The following is a 20,054-nucleotide window of genomic DNA, read 5'->3' as shown; positions in this document are numbered from 1 at the left end:
TTTTTGTTATGGAGAGTGACATTTTAGTTGAAATGAATAACAATTTGTGATCAATCCGAGGAGGATAGATTAAATTTAGTGTAAATCATCAGATAACAATTAATAAGAGATTGATCCATAAATATATTATACACTTCACAATCAGCGAATATGATTATAGATTCTTTGACAGAATTAAACAAGAGTAATCCTGTTAATTTGAAAATTTATAAGTATCTTCATAATCAGATTGTTAGAGGTGTATTACAAGAAAGCAGTGATGACTACTATAAATTTAATCATGGCAAATTGTAATTAGCTTCTTTATTTATAAAAAATTTCTTAAATTTTTAAATTTTAAATATTTAAATATTTTAAATTATTATTAACCAATTCATTAAAAAAATGAACTGAAAGTCAACCACTTAATCAAATTTTGGACAAAAAACCTAATAAAGAACCTATTCAAATTTTTGGACAAAAAAAACCTAATAAAATACCTAATGAATTGTACTTCCAATCCAATTGTTACAACATTGATGTCACCCCATTTCGTTTCTATTCACTTTTTCAGTATCGCTTTTAATGTTGCCGTGTCAGAGGTGTTCGGACCCTAGCAAAAATTTAATCCTGTCTGATAGGTTTGGTTTTATCTGGCTTAAAAAATAAACTTAAAATTTTATTTAAATTTGACTTGAATGAAATATTAAAATTGAACTCGATTCAGGTTGTTCATATTAAATTTTTTATATAAAAAGTAAAAATATAATACATTAAAACACTACAAATATTAAAATAAATATTCTAATAAATTGAAAATAAATTTAAAAAATTCATTATACTTAAATTACACTAAGATAAGTGCAACTTAACAAACAAATAGTAATTTTAACAATAAAATAATTTATACAATATCTAAATAATAACAACAAAATAGTGGTAACATAACAGTGAAATGGTAGCAAAACAATGAAAAATAGTAAATTTTTTTTTTTTTGCAAATTCAAGTTGAACCGAGCCCGAGCTAAAAATCTTACTCAAGGCTTGGCCCATTTTCATTTTTTTTGGTAAAGCTTATTTTTCAGACCTATTTTTACTCAAACCTTTCCACTTTTTAGACAGAGCCAAGTGGCCTGACTCGTGGATAGGTGTAGCCTTATACTATCATTTTTTTCTTTATTCGATCTTGGCCCATGAACAATCTAACCTTGTATTACTATTTTTTTTCTTTTTAAAAAGTTTTGGGAACAATTATTTGTTAGGCCGAAGGCTCAAGACAAAAATGGGTCCTCAAGGCCCATAATGGTATAGGGATGCCACAACAAGACCAACGTATATGACAGGAGACGAAAATGGTTTTGAGTTTCATATGATGGTATAGGGATGTCACTGAAGATTGTTGGACTTACAAAAATGGGTCCTTAAGGCCCAGAGTGGTACAGGGATGTCACTGAAGATTGGAGGACTTAGAAAAACTTGGAAACAAGCTAAGTTGTAAGGGTGTGATAAATGATGGTCCACTTTATATTGTTATACCAACAAGTATGACCAAGATTTTAATCTAATATTAAGATGGGTCATAATTCAAATAAAGCTCAAACTCATAGGAGTTCAAATACCATCATAATCATCTATTAATAAGGGAATAAGTCAGCTATCAAAACTTAGTTGCATTAATAAAAATGCTTTAAAAAAATTGAAATTGTAAGGTATATAAACTAATCGCTAAATAGATTAGCATGTCAACATGACCAATGAAACAACTAATGAGTGACACCAAGACGACATATGAATAAATGATACCTCTTGCAAATTTAAGTATTGAAAATCATCTTAAAATACACGCTCCGACACATCTACCTTGAATTTCAAAAATTTAGAGCAATCAAGCCCAACTCACTTTCCCCCAATAATATCATCAAGCCAAGTCACAACCAAAATAGGCATCTAACATATATGATCATGCTGAAGTTTGATTCATTAAAATCACCAAAGGATCTTGGCAGGTCTACATATAGGAGGAGATTATCGCTAAAAAATTAAGATAAAGACCACACTTGAAACAGAGCGATGGTGTGACTTTAAAAAGCTGAAGGTAGATAGCGAAAAAGACTGAAACAGAAAACATGCTTCCAAGATTTTTGCCTAAAGAGCAAAAAAACACTAAATACCTGTAACCACAACATCAAAATCTGGGCTGAACAACCCAACAACTGTACAACATCAACATGTTCCAAGTACATTATTTGGAAGCATTTGATGTTTATCTTATCAAATTTTGAACTAAAAAAATTGCTCTCTTCCAATTTTGTTTAGTGAGTTGGACATTCCAACATGATTCTATTGGTTGGGAATGCTTAAAGAAGAAAGTAAGAAGAGCACTAACATTGGTTCTTATTGCTCATCTTATCTAATAAGTTTTAAACCAAAAGTAAGAATTTTGATAATCTTTTTTGCATTTGATCTTATCTGATTTTATTCTAAAATTTTAAGATTTTAGAGTTGAGTTTAAATTAAAGATTTTTAATTAAATTTTTAGACTAAAATAAGAATTGTTTTCCTTTGTATTTGATGGTATCTGTTTATATTCGATTTTTTATTATTTAGATTTTGTCTTTTTATCTAAAAACAAGGATAAAGATTCAAAATAAACTTTGATTATTTAACATTTCACAAAAATAAAATCACTGATTAAGCAATTACAGCAAGGAACATGGCAAAGTTTCATGGTTGGCGTGATGTGGCGTTGGGCACGTGATACGTGGCCTTTGATTCCGTGATGTCTTAATTGCTCATGAGAATAAGCATATGCTTCGGCCTTTGCTTCTCACCACTCTTATTCCATTTTTATATAACCTTATCTTGAATTCCATTTTATTTAGAAATTTTATATTTAAAGCATAAAATATTTTCAACTCACTGGATTCGAACTATTGAATATTTTACATTATTTTAATTTTAACAACATTAAATAAAAACACATTATTATATCATATAGAAACACTAATAAAGTAAAATTTAAACCATACGTCATAGGTGCTAATGTGGTAACGACCTCCTTTGGAACTTTTTTGTTCACATAAAATTCAATGCGTGCTTTTATAAAGATCTTAAAGCATTAAGTACATGTATTATTACAAGGAACAAGCAAGTAGATTTGCTCAATGATGGATTTTCAATTTATGGAAATAGAAGGCGATATACATTGACAGATTGGTGATTAGTAATATTAATTGGGACGTGAAATAATTTTGTGGGTTTTGAAAGAATCAAGTTCCAGCATGTCAAGAGGGGGGAATTGATCGTAGCTCACCTGCTCGCGAAGGAAGGATTTTGTCATAATTAAACGGGATGTTTGGTGGATTGAAGAAGCCCTGACAGTGATTTAGGAGATGGCGAAGGCAGAGCGGCAATACCTTCATCGTCTCAAATGAGTTTCTAGCAGAAGTTTGTTTTTCTCATACTTGAATATGGTCATTGTTTCCCCTTTGTGTTCTGAAGTTTCTATACTGGCATGAAAATGTCCTTAAGATAAAGAAGAGGAAATAACCTGTTTTTATTTTTTTTTTTAGTTTTTGTTTTCTTTGGCTTCCCCATATGTTTCTTGGGACATGTTATAACTATTTCAATCTTCTTTCTTTCTTAATAAAGCTTGTCAGTTTGCATTAAAAATATCCAACCTTGAGCTAACGAATTTTTTAATTAGAGATTTTGTCTCACCTTAACTCGAATTTTTTTATATATAAAATATTTTCATTAAATCGAAATTCGTTAGATTAGATTATTTTATCATTCTAAATTTAATCATATTTCACTTTCTTTACCTTACACAACCGCATCTCAAATTAATTTATTTTAATTTATATATATTAAGGATTATTATTTAATTTAATTTTAAATTATTTTATAATTGGGAGTAATGGAAAGGATAAGGGATGCTAGAAATTTAACCCTAACTTTTATGTAATACAATATAGGCATTTTGATTGTTGGCTATATGTCGGTTTAATCATAAAATAGATTTTTTTTTTCGAAGGAAAACCCAGACACATTTAATTTAAAGTTGAATAATTTATGTTGAAAGAATCGTTGTGCCACGACATGAGCCCACGACCTTTTCATAATTAGTACCTTTGCCTCTATTTTCCTCCATTTATTCATGTACCCTCAAACCAACTACACAGCAGTCTAATTTGACTAACATTTTTTATTTTTCAAACAGATACAGGTTTATTTTCAAAGACTTTTTCTGGGTGGTGGGTGTTTGCAATGTAACAGCCTTTTCTCAATAATGATTCTCCCACTTTAATCACATGTATAAAATTAGAGCTCGATTTTTTGAAGTACCATTGAAGAATTACGAGATTAAAATATGGTTGTGTTTAATTATTGTTTAACAAAAATAATATATTCTCCTAGATTTAGTAAATCCTCCAAATCATTGTTAACAAGATATGTTAAATGTCTTGAAGAACATTACGTCTAACTTTAATATCTATTTTTTTATTTTTCCTTTGACCCACGTCGTACCCTAAGTCCTTAACAATGATTATGTCTATCTTTTTTTATATATAAAAAATAATTCATATATTCTACATCAATTATAGTGTATGTTGATTTATTTCATTTAAGGGAATATTTGAAAATAATAAATTTCAGATATGTTGAACACATTTATTGTTTTTGGTTGCTAGACTTTATAGCTCCCTTCATGCAAATATATGAGCTGGGATTACAAATTTTTTTCGACTCGTGCGAGTTAATATCACGAGCTCCCTTGACTGTCATTTCGTTATATGCCTCGCATATACCCATTTGATAAGATCTTATTTAAATTTTAAATTAATGATAATTAGTGTATAATACATAAAAATGTGAATTGTATTACAATTACAGCAATTCCAAGATTGGAAATTTTCATTTTAGTTACACCCAATACACACTTGATTTATTGAAATGAACAAGTAATCGAATATTAAAACAACAACAAAGGATGATGGGTTACAAAGAAGAGCCAGCCTTCAACACTTTGAAAATGTTAGTAAAAGGTGACATTACCCCACCATTTATTTACATTTTCTTTTAATTTTTTTCCCTCCCTGGTAGTTGAAGTTCACGACACCAGCTAGAGAGCTTTTGGTTTTGGCTCACCGTCACATTTTTAGTCTACAATCTTCATTCCTTCCTTAAATATATTTAAAAAATAAAATAAATTATTAAAATAGTCACTTTTATTTCTCTCATATTATATTTTAGTTATTTATATTTGAAATATTACGTTTTAGTCACCTACTTTAATATGTTATAAGATTTTAGTCATTGAACTATTTAACGGTATAACGGTAAGCTGACGTGGCATGCATTTAAAACAAAAATTTTAGGTAATAATTGTTCCTCATATTTTTTCATTTTGAGCAATTTATTTTTCCTTTTATGTTCTTTTAACTTACTTCTCCCTCTATTTTCCTCTCTTTTCCATCTCTTATAATATAAAAGAAAAAATTTTAAATTGCTCAAAACGAAAAAAAATATAGGGATCAATTGTATAATTTAACCTAAAATTTTCATTTGAAATGATAATTTAATATGTCACATTAGCTTACCGTTACACTGTTAACAACAATTAACACTCAGTGACTAAAATGTTATAATACAATAAAGTAAGTGACTAAAACGTAACATTTCAAATATAAATAATTAAAATGTAACCATGAAAAAACAAAAGTGACTATTCTGATAATTTACCCTTAAAAAACTAACACAAATACCGAAATAAATTGGTCAATTTTGTATTAATGAGGGCATTGTATTTCTATACATAAACCTTGTTATTATGCAATTAAAGATCATTAATGCTTTTATTTTTTTGTAAACCATTATTTTTCAATATATTTTGGTATTGAGTCAGCAATAAATTATGGAAATTATTTATTTATTTTGAGGAGTTGTTTATATATATATATAATTAATATTTATTGTTATTTTTTAATAATATCAATTATAAGGTCTAAACTCATATTCTTTTTTAAGAGTATAATATATTTTATCATTATACTTAACATTTATCGATTGAAAGGATCCTTTTAAAGTAGAGTTTTACTCATATATTTTGAATTTAAATTTGTATCAATACCTATGTTTAATTAACATACCAAATGACATAAGTGAAATGGAAACATTCAGGGAGAATCTAGGGAATAGCGGGGCTCTAAATGAAAATATTTTTATTTAAGTTCTTTAAATTTTTAAAATTTAAAGTTAGTAAATATAAAATTATTCCTTAACTCTTCTTAAAAATAATAAAATTTTAGTTTAATCCTTCAAAATTACATATTTACTATTGTAATAAAAATAAAAATTTAATTTTGACCCTAATGAGTTAAAATTTTCAAATGTAGGACACTCGTTTATGATGTTATCTAATTTAGAGTCAAGATGTACCATTGATTTCATTAAAAAAAAATAGAAAATGATATTTATAAATTATTTATGAAATGTGATTATTGACAAAAAAATCGAATTTTAATTATTAAAATATATTAATAAATAGTCAATAAATTAAATCAACGTACCGTATATTTCTAAACCTGTAGTAGAGATGATTGGAATCGATATTCTAGTTTAGACATGCAAACATCAAGTATAAGGGAAATTATAAGCTTTAGGGTTACGTTCATTTAGTGTTGGAGGAAAGGGATAAGATTTAAAACAGCCAGAAGTGAGTCACTCATCAGCACCAGATCTACTAAATAATTGTGGGTAGAGACAAAGATTCTCATAATCTATTCTTCGAATGTAATTTGTAAGATTAATCTCTGATTAGACAATGTTGGATTGCAAATTAGACATGCCTCTCTTGATTGTTTTTCACAAAAATTGAAAAGCTTTCACTATGGAAAATACTTTCCAACTAATTAAGAAAATAAAAATTTTATTTATTGACAAAATTAAATTCTTATTTTTAATATTTTTATTTTTATTTCCATAATCGCAAATATTAAAACAAACATTTACATTAATTAACTTAAGGATGATTCAAACTTAATCATAAATGTTTTTCTTTAGTTAAAAAGGAAAAACAAATTGTTAACACAAAGACTTTTTTGGTAAAATTGAGGATGAGGACAATAATTATATGATCTAAAACCCTATTTTTTTATAAATAATATGATTTAATGGAGAATTTTTATTTTAGGCTCTTTAAAATTGATAAAATTTAAATTTATAAAGATAAAATTACACTTTAGCTTTCTTAAAATAATAGAAATTTAATTTAATCATTTAAAAATGATAAATATCTGGCTATTAAAATGATAAATTTATATTTTATTATCGTAAAAATTACAATTTAATTCGCCCCACTAAAAAATTTTCTAGTTTAGCACCTGAAATGACTTTAATTAAAATATGTTTGAACTTATATCAAGATGAATTTAGATAAGACTCACACGTAATATGATTTAAACTAAAATAAATCAATTGAGAATCCATATATAAGTAAATTTATATAGAATAAGACGATTTCAAAAATCGTAAAATTACATAATTTTTAAGTAAAAGTAAAATCACAAAAATATTAAATCATGAAATAAAAATAATTCCAAAGAAATAAATAACGTAATGGCCATTAAGAAAGACTTTCCAGGAAAAGAAAAAAGAAAATAGTTTAGTGGTTGTATAAATTAGAAAAATGAAAGAAGCATAGTGCAAATGGACAAAAAACACAAAAGAATCCTAAGACAATACATGTCAAAATATGATTGGGCCAAAGTCATTATCAAAAATGAGCAAAGGCACGTTTGATGACCAATCTTTTTCATACCATATCCGTTGCCCTTATTAGCTACGTGGCCAAGGCCACTGCCGACACTAATTTTTGGTAGCCAATAGGTTAAAAAAGCAAATCTAAATTATATCATTTAATTTATCATCTACCAATTTAATTCAAACAGCTAAACCGCCCCCCGAGTTTATTTAAATCAATTTTATCTTTCAATTTAGTCCTTTCTATATATTACATTCAAACTTTAAAATTTACTACTTTTCTTTTATTCTAAATTATACCTTTATTTGCTTTTAAAAAGTTTTTTCTTTTATAACTTAATAATAATGATTTTTTGACAGTATATTTTTTTATTAATAAAGGGTTTTAAGATATTTTTAAATGAATTAATATTTATTATATTGATGATATATTTTTTATTATATTCTACGTCATTTTCTCATCACTCAATCATATGGACTTTACTTCATACAATGCTCCAATAAATTTATTTTTATTTTTATTTTTATTTTTGTATAATATTATTTGTAGTAATAATGTTGAATCTAAATTGTTTTAGTTAGATATATAACTTAAAATTTATATTTGTAATTAATATATGCATGTTGTTTTATGATTTGAAAGGTCGTACGGCGAGAACTAAAAATTGGAAAGGAGGGCGAAATATGAAGCCGACATCCCTTAGTAATAAAAATATAAGATAAGGGTGTAGTAAGTAAGAGATGGATATTGAAAGGAAAATAAATATGCCACATTATTCTTTATTTTTATTAATTATTTAATGTTATTTTAGTATTTTTATGTTATTGATATATTATTTTGATAATTTTTTTTATCTTAAACTCGAATCCTAAATCTTAAACTTTATATCCTGAAACCTTGGATATTAGATTCATAGATCTTAAACCTTAAATCATGGATTCTAAACTCTAAACTTTGAACATTAAACCATTAATCTTTAGGTAGGAGCAAAATTAGAGGGCTTGATAGGAGCCTAACCCCTAAAATAAATTTTTTATTTAAACTATTTATAATATTTAATAAAAATAAAATTATAATTTGACCCTAAAATATAATTTATTAAAATAATAAAATTATATTTTTATTATCATAAATATTACCATTTAATTTTTACTCCCTAAATTTGTTTTGATTTTGGCCCTGCCTTTGGGTTTAAGATTTGGATTTTAAATCTAAAATTTTAAAAGAATTATTAAAATGATGGATTAAATAATTAGGTGTTTGATACCATCCTTTCTCACCAAACATTTTGTAAAGTGTGAAAATACGTTGAAACCAAAACCAAAATCAAAATAATGTAGCTTTTGGTTTCTCTCTCTGTGATTCTGTCATCAACTCCATATATAATAGTCACGTGTCGTTCTTCGCTTTGTAACAATGATGAAGTGACCTCTTCCTTGTATTTAAAACCCCTCACACTTTTCCTTCTTTTTCTTTCGTATGTAGTCTGTATTTATTGATTGGGGATTCATTCTCCTGTGATTTAACCCCCATACCTCTCTTCTTCTTCTTCCTTCTGGACCTTGGTAAAAGCTGTATATATAAAGCTTGTTCTTCTTGATAAAAGGTGGAGGTCTGGCAGGGTTCAAAACGATAGCGTTTAGAGTGCTGGGTGGAGGCGGAGGAGGAAGGAAGAGGAAGATCAAAATCAGCAAGAGAAAGATAAGAGTGAAAGAGAAATTCATGGATTTTTGGCATAAGATGATTTTCCCTGTTCGTAGATTTTGGTTTACTGTTTCTTCTCCTCTCAAAGCTCGCAAAAACGGTGCGTTTCATCCACCCCCTCCTCCCTTTTTCCACAAAATACGGCTTTTCCTTTTGGACCCCTTTTTTTTGGCATATTATACAAATTATTTATATGTATATGTTTATATAATGCATATTTACTCTTAATTCTTAAACCTATTTCAAATCCCTATGTATTTAGTTCATTAGGAAAGATATATTACATATGTGTCAAATCTTCTAAGAATCTATTGCGTCGGATATATGCAGTATATATATATATATACACCAAAAGCATGTTTTAAGATATTCATTGATGGGTGTCATCAATATGCTTAAAAATCCAAGCTGATAAAGTCCACTATGAAACCCATACTAACCAATGGCTTCATGTTCCATTTGCAATACAAAGGCATAGGATCAACTTCTTTTTTAGTGCAACTTTTTTTTTTTTTTTTTTGCCAAAGTTAGCAATGGCGTGAAAACAACTTACCTCACCCTTTTCTTTAGTGCTCAATTTTGGCCCAATCACTGCCAATACCACTCATCTAAACACCATCATAATTAATACTAAAACAATTAAAAAGAAGAAGAAAACCCATAGTTTTGTTTGGTTTTTACTGATATAAATGATGGTGATGGGATATGGCAGGTGCAGGGCTATTGAAACTACGTGATGATATACAAACATGTGGGTACCAAGATGTGCAGGTGATGTGGGAGATGCTGAGAAGATCCGAAACTGAGCATCATCATCATCATCATCCCAAGCGCAAGCAACGACCCTTTTGGCGAGTTTTTGTATGGTCTTCTTCTAACAACACTTCTTCATCCACATCCTTGTCGGCCGATCATGCTTGATTTTGTTGATAGCCATTTGGATTTGGGGTACTTGATGATGATATTATAGTATACTATATGTAATAAAATTTTGTTCCTACTGTCCCCTGCAATGCTTTTTACATAGGCATCGTTGTTTTAGAACCCCGATGGACGGCCTGCTGGCCGGTATGCGTTGCAGTGGCATGGTACATATAGGTGTTTTGCCAACCTTGTTCAAATGGAAATATTAAGTTGGTGTATCACTATTAAAAGGAAATGCTTTCGGATGAAGACATTTTGTATATATGTGATACTTTTATCAAATCCAAACCTTGTTGAACTCAATGGTGTGCTGAGCTTTAAGCTCAAAGTTTATTCAAATAATGGAAGTATTGTTTGAATCTTTTAGGCCCCATCTCTCTTTATCGAAAGAGCTTTGGTATTGTCCACCATTAAACTAAAATTCGGTATCCTAATTATTTGTCACAAAAATATAGACGCAATTACGAATTGTCGAGTGGAGCGTTTGGTTTGGGTTGTGTTCGGATAAAAGATTTTTAATTTTGACTTTGATTTAATTTAAATGAATTATAAAAATATAAAAATTAAAATGTAAAATATATTTTATAAATATTAAAATAAAATTATTTTTATACAATTAATATTGTAATAATTAATATAATTATATTTATGTAAATCATCGAATGAATTTGATATCTTTATCATATTGTTCTAAAATTTAATTATTTACATAAACAGCTAAAAAATTAAATTACTCTAAATTTGTCATGGACGGATGAAATATAAAATACAATGGTTGGATTGTTAAATTATTGATTATACAAAAATTATAGAAGTGTATAAACCTACTTGAAATTTATATTAGTGTTTGTAAATTTTTTTAATATTTTATTAATATGTAAATATTACAATAATTTATTGAGGTAAATCAAATTCAAAATTATTTTTAAAATTAAATTATGACTTGATCTGATCTAGAAATAGACTCGATTATGAATATCCGTACTCTTTACAATGATGTATCTTATGGAATCTCATGAAGTATGCTTTTTCATCATTTACTGTACTTACCCCGTTCCTAAAGTTGTTAAATGTGGGGATCGGTTGGTTTAATCAGCCTAACTCACCGATTGAATGAAATTACTCTAATAACCGCATCATTATCCATTTACATCCCACAGTTCATAAACTCAAAACAACAAATAATTTTATTTACACAATTTTCAAAAACTCACTTTCCATGACCCTACTAAAGATGTTCCACTTACACCAGATCGAATGACCCATAGATACCATTACAAAAACACATCACCCCCCCCCCCCCAAAAGAAAAAACAATTTTTGAAGCAATGAAATTCAAATCAGAATTCCCCACCCACATATGAATCTGCTTCCTTTTTATCAACGAAATTTGCATCTACATAGTACTAAATTGTTGTATATTAACATCTAGAAAAAAAAAAAGGAATTTATTTTTTCAAATACACGGCTCACAATATTATACATACAAACATACATCATCAGGGAAGCAAAGCAAGGGTAACAGTTATTGCAAATAATCTCACGAATAGAAGCAAAGGATTTTATTACCAAACTGACACACTAATAAATCGCTTGGACAATTCTCAGAAAGTTAATACTATAAGAAGAAATTGGAAGGATGCAAAAAAAATAAAAATGAAAGAATAAGAATGGAGAGGTAACCAATCAAAACCCCCAAAGAAACAGATATGCAAAATTACCATACCCTTCATATCAAAACTTTAGGCACAGGGACAATTTGTAAATTAAATGCTTGGCTGGTGACTGGCACCAATTGTGGATGCTGAATCGGCAGTGTTTTTGCGATTTGAACTGTACAAAGGATGTTGAAGCAAAAGCCAGTGTTTAACAACCAAAGGTTACCCTACGCAGGTCGAGTTGTCCACGCGGGTCGAGTTGTCCGCTGCAGTAACTTGATGGAACAATTGAGATCTCCTGTCTTCCTTTCCACTCTTCACCAGGTTTCAACGTGATGGGCTTCTCCACACAAGCAGCCTCTACGCAAAGCATATGTTTATACTCCTCATCACCGAAATCAGCCATTGCTTTCGCTTTCTTGTCCCAGGGATTCCACACGACTGAAATAAGGACAGAGGAACCAAGCTGTAATCGACAAATCTCACCAATAATTTACATGCTTATCCAATAAAGCATGGGTTGTAAAAGATGTTACGGTTCGTCGAGCTTAAAATGGAACTTTGACTGTCAACTAATTCATATCTCCTACCCATGGTGCTGTAAATTAGGATGGAAGCTTATAAAGACAATAAACTCACCAGCATCGGGAAGTCCATCCTTTCGCAACTCAAATGTTCGCTTCCTTTCGTGGTCCAGGATGGCAATTTTTGTTGGTGTACTAAGATATATCTTATCCACCTTTTCATCAACAAGAACGGTAAACATAAAAAAATGTATACAAATTAGAATTGAAAAGACAGAAAACATAAGCCTGCTTTAAAAATTTTAGACTAACTTCTGATTCAAATGTTATTGCATCCCCTTGTTCAGTGAACCGCTCTCTGTTCTGCAGGTTATCCAAATAATCCAGTGTCTCTAGTCCTTCTACTCGCACTTCACTAAATAAAAGTAAATACAAATTGAATCGTACAGAACAAAGAATAAGTCCAAGCAATATAGCATAAGAACAACACCTAGATACAGAACTTTTTCTTTACTCTTAAAATAATAACAAAAATAAGAACAGAGCTTTTACTTTCCATGTATGATATCAATGTGGTGAAACAAATAAAAATTGCTTCTAATCATAACTTAACTTTAATTCAAGATAAAATAATCATGTGTTGCAAGATGTTTACTTTATCTATGCAAAATAGCAAATTCACTTACCTGGCATGAAGAAGACAAGAAAGCAAGAATATATAAATCAATTGCGTTAAAAAACTACTTATGTTCAGTGACTTAGTACGACTTTGATCTCATATTTATACTCCTGCTTTTGACAGTCTAGTTCCCCCCCACGTAAGGAATAAGGGCCAAGGCTATAGGGCGATTTAATCAAATATTCACCATATCATACTGTTTCCACGGCTTAAGAAAACACTAGCATTGTTAACTGAAAAGGGGAAAAAATACTGCAACTGCTAAAATTAGAGTTGCATGAATCTGTGTTTAAATGCAGAGATTCTCATTACTAAAAACCACTAGATTGCTAGATAAATATATTTATACCTGATATCAGTGACGAAAAAATAGGTGTGATAGGCAAATGTAAATGTAAACGACTTTCCATCAGTGTTTGTATTTCGAATGCGGGAAGTCAGCATCAAATCACCTGCAGGTCCTAGAGCTACCCTTAACCGAAGCTCATACCTGCACACAATTGCACATCCCTTAGTCCACTTGATAGGACTTTAGTATCCATCTCACTTGCAGATGACAAAAACTGGAATAGAGGATATAAAATCAGGATGCCAATTCAGGGACTGTGTTAAATAAATCAAAATTCATATAGAGCAATGCACCTGTGAGACCAGATCTTCGCCTCTTCTTCAGAATGCCTAAGAATTAAGTCGATGAAAGCCCTGCTATTAGTATGTGATGAACATGGTGGGGGATCAGGATCAACACTCCAAAGTCGATTTCTTGCAAATCCATGTTGCTCAAGAGAGTCGAGATTTCCGAACTGCATGGCTAGAATGGTTAAATTTGAATCAAAGATATAAAAATTGCAAAAAGGAAAAGATATAGCCTTGGAGCACATACTTGAGGGAAACAGATTGGTATACCTCCACGAATAGGCTTAGGTGGCTGAAAAAGAGCCTGCAGAAAGAACACACGATTAATTGAAAAGCCAACCACAAATAGTTGGTAGATCCATTCAAATTGCAAGTTCTCTTCCTACATAAAAATCAATAGGCATCAATTATTTCAATTAGAAATTCTTTCGTTCTTTAAGAAAAATTAAAAACCTTGTCTATATTTAAAGGTAAGTGTACAAATGTGGCGGGCATTTTGACACTCCCCTCAAAGACCTCCTTCCCCCCCCCCCCCCCCAAAATAAAAAAACAGCTTTTTGAACCCTAACCTCTTCACAACGTAGAATTAGGTTTTAATCAGACACTTGGAAAATACTATAAGTAGAAGTAATTAATCATCAAACTGCACCATCAATGGTAACTTTTAGTAGTATATATTTGCAACGCGGTAAATTTTATTTCATGAACCATTGCGTGCGCATTCTAAGACTATCACGAATGGTGAAGTTTAGAACTTTAGATAGTTAGTATCAGGAGAGGAGGTAACTGAAATTAATTTAAATTCTTAAGCTAATGGTTTCTAACAAGAATAATTCTAAAACAGATACCTTACTACTAAGGAAGAGCAACTCCTCCCGACGTTCATTCTTCCAAGATGTGACTTGACCCCCATAGAGATACACCTGTTTAAGAAAAATAGAATCAATACAAGAAATCATAAAGTTTTTCAGGTTAAAAGGAAGGAAAAGAGTTAGGGGGGGGGGGGGAAGCACTACGTAAGAAGCATCCATGACTTCCTAAGGTCAACACTAGTTCTAACAAAATTGTCCATATTCAAATAAAACAAATAATTTTAAGACTTAATGCTATCATTAGAAGGGGGAAAACTTGAAAGGCTTCATTATTTGCGGGATACTAAAGTGGGTTTTATCTATACACAGGTGGTAGAGATCAAAATCTCCACAAGCAGGTTTCATTGATCATGACGTGCTAATTTAACTACATAAGAGAACTTAATAATTTGGCGTTGACTTGATTATTTATGATCCAAGAGAAACATGTTTTAACTCACTTGAGGATGTTTGAAACTCCCTTTTCGGAGCATTAAAAAACAGTTTTACTAATATTGTCACTATGACTTTTTGATAAAAGAAATCGCACTTGCACAAGTGCATTCCAGCCAGTATACAGTAACAAGGAAGAACAAAGGAGTTCTAAAGCATCTTATACACATGGCAGAAACTCTTGCAACTTTAAAACATAAAAAAAAGTTTCAATTTGCCAAAGAACCGTATTAAGTTATTGTCCTGTAAACATTCTAGATTATCCTCGCAAGCAAATAGTTTCTCCCGATGGAAAGTTTTCATAAATTAAAACATGCACAAATAGTAAACCTGTGCTTAATACGGTTTCAAGAAGCATTCCTACTATTTCGTTCATTTGATTCATACGTTCTCGTTTTGGTTCGATGCAAAACACGATCAGCCTGTTTCCCACTATCTACAACAACAGAATGAATCATTCTTGATCTAAATTCAATGCACGAATTATATATATATATATATATATAAGTTTTATCAAGCAAAACAATTACAAGATTAAACCATCAGAGTTTATTTCCATTGTACGGACAGCTAAGATAACAGCAGGATCCAAATCTATAAATAGAATAATTAACTAAACAAATCACGTAAATCTCTTCAAAAGAAAAGGTAATTCTGGCAATGCGGTTAACATTTCAACAAAGATTTGAAGATTCCGATCTCAAGTCACTAACGAACCGTTTCTTTCCAAAAAAAACATAGACAAGAATGATCGGGTAACAAAATGCAAAGGAATGAGCGTAGAAAATGAGAGAAAGAGATAAGGAAAGGGAAAACCTCAGCAGACCAACCGCGAATCTCCCTTAAGATGACCTTATCGAGACCATTGACGCCTTTAACATGCTCGACGTAAATATTCTCTGAAGCTGAAGCCATTTAGCGGTTCTTAAAATTTCTTTAGATTGATATCGTTCTTTTGAAGAAACAAAAAAGGAAGGGGAAAAGAGAGAGAAAGAGAGCGAGAAGTGGAGTTTTTTGGTGGATTTTCGGAGGCTCTACTAATTTAAGCAACATCAGATCATTAGGACAATTTTTTTATCTAATTAAAATTAAAATAGACACGCACATATATATTTGATAAAACTTCAAATTTTTATGTCTGTAAAAATATTATTATAATAACAATATTACTGTAAGAAGGTGACGCATATTTCATTTAAAGTAGAATAAAAATAAAATTACAAACGGACAGTGTTTAAAATTTGCATGAATAGTTAAAATATTTCGTTGAAAACAATAGTTATTATTATTTTTTAAATAATTTTAAAAATTAATTAATTATGAAAATTATTTGAAAAAAATTATATACTGAAAATCACTTGTTTGTTATAGTTATTGTCAATGCCGTCGATATACCGATAGCATCAACCTACTTTTCCCTCTATCATGCTTTAATTATTACAAAAAAAAAAAACTGGCACATTAGTGGCATTGGACTTAAGTGTAATTATATAAAGACCTATGAAGCAATTATCCTTTTTAGATTAGCTGAATAAAGGTGCCGCGGCAAATTAAATACTTTTCAACTTTTGGTTTACTTACATATTAGGTTTGTCCCATTTTTAATTTGATTGAGAAGGATATATTTTTTGTTGTTCTTATAAATTTTAAGGGCTATTTAAATTTAATTTTAAAATGGGACATATCTGGCACCCATTTCTTTAGCTAATTTAGAAAGGGTAATTGCTTCATCAAGTCCTTAAATGTTTTATATAATCATACTTCAATCTAATGTCGTCAATATATCAAGAGACACCACTTTTTTTTTATAATGATTAAAGCATGATTGAGGGAAAAGTAGGTTAATACCATTAGTGTGTCAAACGGCACCGACGATAATTGTAATAAATAGGTCATTTTAGTAATTAATTAAGTTTTTAGATTATTTTTTAAAGAAAAGGCCATTATTATTATATTCATTAGAAAATTTTAACTCCAATAAAATTCAAATATTATGGTATCTCATTGTCAAAAATATATCTTTTAATTTTCACTATACTTTATAAAATATATAAATCAAGTAACATTAAAACTTTCCACCAATGTTTGTATAAAATAACCTTTCCATTGATGTTTAAATAAAGGATATATTACATTACTAGTCTCCCAATTATGATTTTTTTCTTTTTAACCATTCAACTATGAAAAATTATAAAATATCATTTAATTATTTAATTTTGTCTTTTCGTCACCAACTAGCTGGTGTAAAATGAAAATACCTAAAAATCTAAAATAATCGAGTGATAAAAAGATAAAATTAAATAATTGAATAACCATTTTGCAACAAAAAGTCCTAATTGGATAATTTCTAACCTAATTTACCCTTAAATAAATAAATAAAAATTATTGAAAAGGGCATCTATTAAACAGAATAGCTTTTTTATGATATAAAAGGATCAAATTTTCTAATCAAATTAATATCAATAAAATATGGGACCTATTTTAAATGACAGTTTATAACTTCTTCTTCTTTTTTTTAATTATAAAAGTTATTATAATCATATGTATTTATTTATTTATTAAATTAAGTAAATACATTATTCACTTATTTTTAAAATTGATTAAAATTATTGAATGAGTTTAACTCAATTGGTGAATATTATTATTAATGTAAAAAGATATGAATTTGATTGCAATTCCTATTTTTGCATTCTGCATGCATGCAAAACATTTTTGAAGCTTATGTTTATTAAAAATCTCGCATCATTTGATTTGCTGTTGTGTAGGAACTTATTATTAATCTATCATATTATCAGTTATGATTTTTGTCATTGATGCTGATAGCTCTTTTTCTCTGACCTGAATTGAGATTTTTTTCTATGAACCGAAGAAAATTAAATTGAGATATGTGGAGTGGAATAATGATGGTTACCCGGCATTATTTTTCTTCAGTTGGGACTCAAAGAAATAGGAACAAAAAAGATAGGTCTCAGATCATAAATCTGAAAGCTTGGAACATTGGATCATGGTATATGAGTCACAATACCAAAAAACAAGCCAAAATATCCATCAAATCATGGGAAAAAATAACCAAGCCGCAGTCGAAATCATAAGGATGGAGGCAAGATAATTCCCGGAAGCCATAGGTGTAGTAGAACTCTTCTGATCAGGAGCTGGAGCAGGAACATCAGTAGCTGGTGATGGTGATGGTGTACTACTGCTTGGTTTAGGCGGGGATGCAACCGGAGACTCGTTTTCGTCACTAGGAGCCGGTGCGAGGGCCTTCCTTGGTGAAAAAGCCTTTGGTGGTGGTGTAGTTGGGTTCTCTTGCGGCGGGGGTCCTGATGATACGGAGTTGGGTTTAGTCTTTGATGCAGCTGGTGCAGTGTTATTGCTTTCTTTAGTGGGGGGTGAAGTTGTTGCATTGCCTGATTTATTGGGGGATGAAGTTGGGGGGGTTGGGGATTTCTTCTCTTGACTGGTCGGAGGTGGTGCTAAGGCTTTCCTCGGAGGGGAAGCAGTGGTGGGAAGCGACGTTGGTGATTGTTGTGGTAGTGGTGGTGGTGGTGGTGGTGATGGTGATGGTGGTGATGGTGGAGTGGAAGGTAGGTCGCCTGATGTTTTTATATAAGGGGAGACTTGCAATACTGCAATGCTACGGGGTTGAAGTTCAACGGTGTGAATAAATGTGGCATCCAATTTAGAACTTGAAGTAGTCGATCTAAACGTGACTTCACCATTGCTCTCGCGGTTCGCGGTCAAGGTAGCCCCTGAGTAAAGTGTGGTGAGGGTTATTCTGGATCGCAAGCTTTTGAGCCTGGTTGGATCATAGTAACCAAAAATCACATGGAACCCCAAGATTCTCCTAACATCATCGCCCGGCAAGTGTCTAAATGCGAACAAATCATAATCGGCAACAACAAGGACGGTCACGACTTGTAGGTTGTTGATTTCAATTGCCAATCCTGTTGAACTCAATTGGTAATTGTACAAATTGAAGTCCTTGTAAGGTTTGAGGATTTCTGTGATGTTAAAAGCATATGTTGGTGATAGTAATACAATGAAAAGGGAGAACAATAAAGTAATTACTGGTGAAGTCGACATTATTGTTTTTTTCTTTTTTTATAATGATATGATGAACTGTTTGTCGTTGGATAACAAGGGCTAAGACGATGGGTTTTTATACTAAAAACGTGTGGATTAAAATTCAATGTCTATTTTTGTGAGGTTGAGTCTAATTCGGCCAAACAAGCGCAGATAGTGGAGGTTTATTTTCAATTCTAAATCTAGCACCTTATGACAAGACTATGAGATGATTCAATATCGCGATTCAAGCCCTTGAACTTTGGCTCTTTGTTCTACATCATATATATACAATACACACGCATGCTCATGGCTTGCTTCAACTTTTCATTTTTAAGTATAGAGACTCTGAAATCTAATATCGCTTAATCATTTTCCACTTGATCTAAACTCATAGTCCGAACAGGGACGAACCATTCCCAGTTGAAGATATTGTTAACAATAAACAAATGGGTATGGCATCGTGAGTGTATATTTTTGTGTTATGATGGAATTGTTGCAAGGAACTTTAACTCTGTTTATAGGCAAAGTTTTACTTTGATAACCTTTACAAAGTGATTAGTTTACCATTATGAGATGAAATTATGAATTTACTAAAAAGTGATATCCACTTGTTAGATGTAATGATAAGATACAAACTTTAGAGACAACATTGTAAGGGGAAGACTCAAATTCGAACTTTGAAGACAACATTGTTAAAAGGGACAGTCACGAACCACAAACATGAACAGTAAAAAAGATATGAAAATATAAAATTTTTTCATTATTCCAAGTTGATCCATGAAACTTCAATCATGATTATTTCAAGCTTAAACTTTT

At 30.4% G+C, this 20,054-nt stretch overlaps 4 protein-coding genes across 6 annotated transcripts in view; 1 reads left to right on the top strand and 3 right to left on the bottom strand.

Moving 5' to 3' along the window:
* LOC108489103 (ATPase 10, plasma membrane-type) overlaps positions 1-20,054 on the bottom strand; it is a 55,328-nt gene that overhangs the window by 20,858 nt on the left and 14,416 nt on the right. The gene's annotated exons all lie outside the window — the stretch shown is intronic.
* LOC108487531 (uncharacterized) lies at positions 9,007-10,607 on the top strand. The gene is made up of 2 exons (XM_017791899.2): positions 9,007-9,548; positions 10,161-10,607. Exons 1-2 carry the CDS (start codon positions 9,467-9,469, stop codon positions 10,367-10,369), a joined length of 291 nt encoding a protein of 96 aa, XP_017647388.1. The 5' UTR covers positions 9,007-9,466; the 3' UTR covers positions 10,370-10,607.
* On the bottom strand, positions 11,802-16,291 carry LOC108488525 (putative glucose-6-phosphate 1-epimerase). 2 transcript variants are annotated; one of them, XM_017792805.2, is made up of 8 exons: positions 15,990-16,291; positions 14,718-14,792; positions 14,117-14,173; positions 13,876-14,036; positions 13,583-13,723; positions 12,867-12,969; positions 12,670-12,769; positions 11,802-12,471 (listed from the first exon to the last, which is right to left on the bottom strand). In XM_017792805.2, the coding sequence occupies exons 1-8, from the start codon at positions 16,086-16,088 to the stop codon at positions 12,239-12,241; spliced, it is 969 nt and encodes a 322-aa protein (XP_017648294.1). In that variant the 5' UTR covers positions 16,089-16,291; the 3' UTR covers positions 11,802-12,238. The 2 variants fall into 2 exon arrangements, with proteins under 2 accessions (XP_017648294.1, XP_052876659.1); XM_053020699.1 differs by lacking the exon at positions 15,990-16,291 and adding an exon at positions 14,886-14,942.
* LOC108488088 (fasciclin-like arabinogalactan protein 14) lies at positions 18,222-19,302 on the bottom strand. The gene has a single exon (XM_017792398.2). It carries the CDS (start codon positions 19,254-19,256, stop codon positions 18,222-18,224), a length of 1,035 nt encoding a protein of 344 aa, XP_017647887.1. The 5' UTR covers positions 19,257-19,302.

The sequence above is a fragment of the Gossypium arboreum genome, chromosome 10 (genome assembly GCF_025698485.1).
Source record: "Gossypium arboreum isolate Shixiya-1 chromosome 10, ASM2569848v2, whole genome shotgun sequence".
NCBI classification, from domain to species: Eukaryota; Viridiplantae; Streptophyta; class Magnoliopsida; order Malvales; family Malvaceae; genus Gossypium; species Gossypium arboreum.
Note: the sequence above shows the minus strand (reverse complement) of the source record. Positions and strands in the feature narration are given on the sequence as shown.